The 7,579-nt window shown below is 42.3% G+C and overlaps 1 protein-coding gene across 1 annotated transcript in view; it reads right to left on the bottom strand.

Annotated features, from left to right (window-relative positions):
• Window positions 1–6,247: 6,247 nt before the first annotated feature.
• Window positions 6,248–7,579, bottom strand: part of LOC106150147 (basic proline-rich protein-like) — a 55,140-nt gene continuing 53,808 nt past the window's right edge. Inside the window, exons 3-5 of the mRNA XM_013521885.1 lie at window positions 7,401–7,524; window positions 7,099–7,161; window positions 6,248–6,562 (exon numbers count right to left, since the gene is read on the bottom strand). Coding sequence (XP_013377339.1) covers window positions 6,430–6,562; window positions 7,099–7,161; window positions 7,401–7,524 — 320 coding nt within the window. The 3' untranslated portion in view covers window positions 6,248–6,429. The remainder of the gene's footprint in view (window positions 6,563–7,098; window positions 7,162–7,400; window positions 7,525–7,579) is intronic.

Here is a 7,579-nt window from a genome sequence, read left to right as displayed (position 1 = left end):
CTAAGCTAAATCCCCAGCCCCTTCCACCCACTACTTTCTTCTTTGTTGAACTTTCTCTCTTCACTTTCCCCGTGGGCTTCAATTCTCAATTCAAATCCTTCCTAGATCCAGGGGACCCATTTTCCTCATTCTTCTCTTCCTCATGTTGCTATATTACAGGATTTGGGCAGCAAATCTCAGAGAGGCTCTCTCTCTGCTACTTACCACTCTGCCATCCTCCCAGATGTCCTGCTCTTCTAGTTTTTATCTGATGCACTGTTTCATTTATTTCTTAACAGCTATCACTAATGTAAAGATCATCACCATACCAAGATTTTCTTCAGCCTATAATGCCATGTCTGAGACACTATTATCGTCTAGATTTTCCTGGGAGAATATTAACATGAGGGAAATTCACTTGGGTATTTTTTGCTATGTATAACCTTGATGGTAGTCTTCACAGTTACATCATTTTCTCCAGCCTCAGATGTCACAGCAAAGGCATAGCCTGGTGGATTATAGATCACACTGAGCAGGACTTGTCACGTGCAGTATATTGAAGGAGAACATGACATCAGGAGCATCGCTTTGCAGTTTGGAGGCTAGATTTGAGGAGATGTATATTAATAAAACTGAGGAGGAGTTGGGGTCATGGACTTCAGAGCCTCCAGTTCAGCTGGGCTGCTCTTCCCAATAATCTGTTTTTGAGGCCCTCTTGCTGTCCATGGTCCTGCACTGGCTGCTGCACTGGGACAGGTGCAGGGTTCTAGCAGTGAGATTTCTGAATGGTGCAGTAGATTTGGAAACTATCCTGACAGTTCCTCAAACAGCTAAACCTAGAGCCCTCAGGGGACTCAGCTATTATTATTACTACTGATTATCATTATGATTATTATTGTGTTATTTGGGATCAAATCTGGGGCTTTATTCATGCTACATGAGCATTCTACCATGGAGTTACACCCCAGCCTTGACCCAGCAATTCTAATTCTTGCTTTATAACAAACGAAAATGAAAACATGCCAAACAAAAACATGGGAACATACTTAGCAGCATTATTTGTAATAATCAATAGAAAGAGATAATCTAAATGTCCACCAGCTGATGAGTGGATGCACAAATTGAAGTACAGCCATACAGCAGAATATTATTCATCAGAGGAAAGGAATATGCTACTGGGATAACCTTTGAAAATGTTAGGGTAAGTGAAAAAAGTCTATCACAAAAAGCCATATATCGTATGATCCAATTTATATGAAATACTCATAACAAGCAAAGCTATAGAGCTAGAGAGTAGATCAGTTAATTGCCTAGGATTGGACTTGGGGTTCAGGGTGGGTTAGGGAGTGACTTCTAGTGGATAGTTTCTTTTTGGAGTGATGAAAATGTCATAAATTTCTTGTGGTGATGGTTGCATGACTGTGAATATACTAAAACCCTTTGAATTATATGCTTTAAATTGTATAGTGCATGAGTTAAATCTTAATATAATCATTACTCAAAAGAGCAATACAAATTACTAAGAAGCATGTAAAAATCTTCCAATTCATTAGTCATCAAATAAATTAACAAGTAAAATCACCATGAGATACACTATCTCTTTATCAAATAGGAAATTAAATGTGGGAGTGTGTGTGTGCGTGTGTGTGTGTGTGTGTTAAATGAAATCCAAAAGTGTATATACTGTAAACTGTAAAGAACTATAAAAAGGCAATTTACCTCTGTCATTTATATTTGATTGCTTTTGAAGCTTAGAATACTTCACAATGTTTCTTGATGTGTCCACAGCAGGGACAACTGAAATTATAGATCTCCTATTTCATATATTTGTCCAAAGTAATAAAATGTATTTGTAGTTTTACCCAAATACATAAATTAGACAAAGAAAAAGGCTGGGTTCAATGGAACACGATACACTTCCCACCATGACGCAGGCTGTCAGGAACATCTCTGTTTTGTCCCTGAGATAGCAGATGAAGCAACAGCAAACAGTCTCCCCGACAGGAGCCTGGTGTGTTCTTGAAATGTGGCACATTTCTGGGTGTCATGGTGGGTTCCTGGAGAAGACATAACTGTTTTGGGCATGAGTCTGCAGCCTCTACAAATTAGTTTCATCCTAAATATCCTCCTCTTGCAGTAGGAAATGGAGAACTCTTTTCCCAGTCAATTTCAATTGTGTGTACACATAGTAGAAAAATGAAAGTCATTTTGTAAATGACCTGCATGCTACTTAAATTAAACCCTGGGACAATACCCACACACAATGATTTCAGAGAAATTTGAGGCATCACAGGGTCTCATCTTGTTTTAGTGGATTTTTTTAAAGTCAAACTTTTAAGTTAATGAGTGATTCCACAAAAGTATGGCTTTGGTGTGGATGCTGATACAGGTAGAAATATGGGCCAGAGAAGGGAAATATATGGCACATGTTGCCTGCCTCCTTCATTTGCCTGAGTATATCTGTTGCTTACTGTTGTGGTTTGTGTCTGAATGTCCCCTGAAAGCCTCATGCAGTCATGGGGCAGGCTTCTAGAGTTTATGATTGATTCATGGTCCAATGTTGGAATTATGGATGTGAGTGCTACACCTACCCTCGGGTGGATAGTTTGCATACAATGTAAAGGGGGGAAACAGGCTGCTTGCCACCACTCCTCCCTTTGGCTGTTGCTTTTGCTGTCTTCTGCAGCCATGAACTGTTGCCCTCTGCCATGTGCCACTCTGCCTTGGAGCCAGGTGAGTATGGACTGAAACCTCCACCAATACTGAGTAAATAAACCTTTTCTTCCTTAATTTTGGGCATCAGGTATTTTGTCTCAACAATGAAAGAAAAGTAACCAAGACAGAATTTGGTACCAGCAGTGGGATCATTGCTGTGACTGTACCTGACCATACGGTTCAAGAGTCTCTGGAAATGGCTTGTGGGAAGTGGTTGGAAAGGTTCGGAGATGCCACCAGAAATAGTACAGCTAGAACACCTTGGGCTGTTCCGTATGGGAGATTTTGGTCAGAGCTCAGAGGACCAGAAGGCTGACAGAAATCCTGCCAGTAAAGACTGGGTTCTGGAAGTTTCTGCTGAGAAGAAGGGCTGCATTGGTTGTTAGAATCCAGATGATGTGTGTTATACCTTGGCAGAAAGTTTGTCTGCATTTTGCTCATGTCCAGAGACTCTGCCTGAGACTGAGACTGAGATTAAGGGTGGTGGACTGATTAATCTGGCAAAAGAAATTTTAAGGCAGTTGAATGTTGAGGCAGTGGCACAGCTATTGCTGGGGGATTTTAGCCAGATTTATGTTGAGAATCAAGAGCAAAGAGCCCAGCAGCATGATTTAAAATGTGAGTTTGGCCAGAAAGGAAGTTCCATAAAGTTATGGATTGCAAAGATAGAGCTGAAGAGATCTCTATTGCTGAGAAGGAACAGGAGACTATAAAAGATGCCTGAGGGTACCACAATAAATGGCAAATCTCCATCCTTTACAGCCTCAAACCTGCAAAGATGAAAGACTTTGCTTTGAGAAAGCCGCAGTGCCGTGTTCCAGAACAGCAGTGGAGGCTGCATTAGGTTCTGGAATTGGGGTGGCATAGAGATTTGTTCCTCACAATCAGGTTCAGAGAGCCCAGTGGTCCAGGCACTCAACGCCTATGGCCAAGAGAATGGAAAGCTTGGTTACCGCTCCAGGTGGCAGCAGACCTTGGCAACATCCATGTGGTGCTGGTTTTAGGCACATTCAGAATGCAGGAGTTCTGAGGTTAAAAAGGCTTCCACCTCAATTTCAGAAGGCCTGGAGGTCAAGCAGTGTGCCCCTGAGAGGGCAGTGTGTGAAGTTGTGAGTGTAAAGTGAAAAGTGCATTGGAGACCTCAGAAGTTTGGAAAAGCCAGAAAGGTGGATTGTCTAAAGAAAGCTGCAAGGAGGGTGCAAGTGGGCCAAACAGAGAAACCCTAGGAGCTTCAACCATCGGAAGTGCCAGAGGGGTGGAGTCATACAAGGCCTTTGGAGCTCCTAATGTACCACAGATTGCCTTGGATGTTCCACATAGAACTACAGGACTTAATGTTAGCCCTGCTGGATTTTGGACTTGCTTTGGCCCCAGTGCTTTGTATCTTCCTGTTTATACCTTTTGGAATGGTAATGTTTGTCTTTTGCCACTGAATATTGGAAGTGTTTAACTTTGTTTTCATTTGTAGATTGGCTCACAGCTGAGAGTTTGCCTTTCATCTGGGAAGAGACTTGGGACTTGGGCTTTTGAGCAATGCTGAGACTGTTAGAACTCTGGCAACTCTTAGAGTTGGACTAAAATGTCTTTTGCATGAAGGTGTGTACATGAGTCTTTGGGGGTCCAGGTGGGATATTATGGTTTGTGTCTAAATGTCCCCCCAAAGCCTCATGCAGTCATGGGGCAGGCTTCTAGAGTTTATGATTGATTCATGGTCCAATGTTGGAATTACGGATGTGAGTGCTACACCTGCCCTGGGGTGGATAGTTTGCATACAGTGTAAAGGAGGGAAAGAGGCTGTTTGCCACCACTCCTCCCTTTGGCTGTTGTTGCTTTTGCTGTCTTCTGCAGCCATGAACTGTTGCCCTCTGCCATGTGCCACTCTGCCTTGGAGCCAGCCAAGAATAGACAGAAACCTTCACCAAGAGTGAGCTAGATAAACCTTTCCTTAATTTTGGGCATCGGGTATTTTGTCTCAGCAATGAGAGAAAAGTAACCAAGACATTTACCCCTCTAGCACTCTTTCTTGCAGAATCTGAATATGGCCTATGACACTTTCTCAATACAAGTGACTCCCAGCAGTCACTGCTTATCAATCAATGGGTCCTACTTGCATTTCCTGAAATAGGCTACTCCAAGTTGAAGTGTGTGTGTATTTTTGCCTCAACTACTTAAAGGAACCTTTGAAATACATTATTTTTATGTAAAGTTTACTTTGCAGGATATAGGAATTACAAGTAGAAACAGGGTAACCATCTAACATTCTTCATCTAATTTGCTTTAAATGCTTGAAATAGTCACCACTGACTTTGGTTTTTAAAAGTAAATACAAATACCTGGTTACAGCTTTAGCATTAGAAATAATTTCTTAAAAATAATTTGGTACATGCTATTATCACCTTAACTCATGATATACTGTACAAGTGCCAACCACTTCGTGCTCTCCTAAATCATATGCCAAGGGGTAAACCCTCCAGGTTATAGTTGAGGAACCTGAGACACAAACATTCAGTCTTTTGAGTCTAGAGAGAATTTCACCTTGGTTAAAGTTTGTTCGCATGGCATTTTTCATCCATGTTCCTGCACCACTTTTCACCATCTTACAAGATTAGGTATGAGCTGAGAAGCTAGAACTAAATACATGCTTCTCACCTGAGTCCTTCTTTTGACACGATGAACAGAACTTCTTAAAAAAATAAATGGGGCCTAAAGACAAAAATATAACAATTCTTTTGTTTCAACTCTTCTTCCTAAGGATCTGTTAAAAGTGACAAGCTTATTTTCTTTGTCTCAAAATTACTGGTGCTCGAGATCAAAGCCAGGGCCTTGTACAGGCTAGGCAAGCAGTTAACCCCTGAACGACACCTACAGTCCTCCATACTTCATTTCAGCAGAGCAAAAAGCATAATTTCTCAAAATGGAGTCTAAATTTCCTTCAGTGAGTAAAATCTAAATATCCTCAACTGGACATTTCCTCCACATATTCTCAAATGGATTGAAATATGGAAAGTAACTAGAATCATATCCCAAAACTCCATAACTTTTTAATCATGAGGAAGCTAAGAGTCTTGGATAGGCATTCCAGTTTTTAAATGATGATTTTCATTAGTTATTCTGTACGTAACTCCCTCACCATAACAATTCTCAAATATTTAGTGCCCATTAATAATCATTTAGTGTTATATCATTAGCATTTTCTGTGCTCTTGGCATGTTAATAATGAACCCGAGAGATTCCCATCTGGTATATCTGATGCTAAAGCATTCTAAACAATAGGCCTGAAAAAAAAGCTCCCAAGTATCCCTTGATTACACAACTGGATAAGCTCCATGGAAAGATGCCAGCGGAATAAGCTTTTCATCTTAATGATTTCTTAAATGGGCTCTTGTTTTCATAGAAATATTTAAAAACTCTTAATGATTCATCATAATCAAGAATTTGTTATATTTATAATTTTATAGCTTTATTGAGGTACAATTGACATACACTAAATTGTTCGTATTTGCAGTGATAAGTTTGTGAGCTAATCTCAGAATAAAGATGATCAACATGGTCATTATTTGAGTTAATTTTTAATACATTAATGATGTAAAATATTGGTGACCCGTAGGTCCCTTTGGGCATCTGGCATTAGGAAGCCATGTTTATTGCCTATTTAGTGACCATATTTTCTCTCATTTATGTCACCTTCTACTAGTACTAGTAGAACAGATCCGGCTCAATCTGGGGTTTTCAGTTTTAGCATTTTTGAGGAGCCCCTCGTGGTGCTGAGGTCGGCGTCTGAACACAGAAACTGACCGAATCCCGAACTGCGTTTGGCGGCTCAGAGCCCCACATCCAGCAGTGTATGCTATAGCCCACGGCCGCCTTCCCCAAAAGGGGCAGGAAATAAAACCATTTCTTGATCTTATGTGTGAGACTTTAGCTTTTCTTTCTTTTTTTTTTTTTTTTTCTCGGTACCGGGAATCGAACTCACGACCTCGCACTTGCCAGGTAGGTGCTGTGCCGCTGAGCTAAATCCCCAGCCCCTGAGCCTAGTTTTTCAAGGCACATCACTTTATAAACGATTTAGGAATCGATAAAATACAAGGCTGGTTAGAAAAGGTGGGTCCAAGTATGGAGCGATACAAGGCAAATAAATTACTTTCGTCCTCTGTTGTGTCTTCTCTCCCATCAGACAGTACAGTGAAGAAGAGGAAGAGGAAAGGAGGAGGAAGGAAGAGGAGGAGAGGAGAAACCTGGGAATGCCCAGCTTCTCATATAAAATAGCCTCTGCACAGAGGGTTTGTAAGATTTTTGGCTGAGTGTTTCTGAAGGGTGACATAGCTACTTTTGTCCCGTGTACTGACATCCTATTTGGGGTCAGGTCTGGTCAAGTTAAGGTCTGGAAAGCTTGCTTGCATTTACTTATTTATTTTTGGAGTTTCTCCAGAGAGCTCACTCCTGTACTCCGCAGTTTTCAGCCCCGATCTGGAAACAGTTTAAGGACACAGGATTAAACCCCAGGGTTTCGGTTCCCTGGTTCCATTGTCACCACCTCTACCTCCAGCCCCTCCCCCCAGCAGACGCTGGTCACCCTCAGAACTGTGGCCCCTTGGTCTCCGGCCTACTTTTTTGGCCCTGGGTCCCAGGACAGCAATGGGGACTTAACTTCTATAGTTGGGGGGCGGCTGCTCTGTGAGTCACGCTGCGGCAGGGGGCTCCTCTACCTGCTGATCCTCTTTGTGCTCCGCCCCCAGGCAAGGGAAGGTTCGCGCGGCGGTGGCGCATCTCTCATCAAGCAGGCTGGGGAGACGTGCGCAGAGCAGCGCCGGACAGAGCAGGTCTTTCCACCTGCGCAATCACAGGCTGGGGAGCAGGGAGGAGCGCGGGCTGCCGCGCGGGGGGG

The sequence above is a fragment of the Chinchilla lanigera genome, unplaced genomic scaffold (genome assembly GCF_000276665.1).
Source record: "Chinchilla lanigera isolate Chin_1 unplaced genomic scaffold, ChiLan1.0 scaffold00065, whole genome shotgun sequence".
Lineage (NCBI taxonomy): Eukaryota > Metazoa > Chordata > Mammalia > Rodentia > Chinchillidae > Chinchilla > Chinchilla lanigera.
Note: the sequence above shows the minus strand (reverse complement) of the source record. Positions and strands in the feature narration are given on the sequence as shown.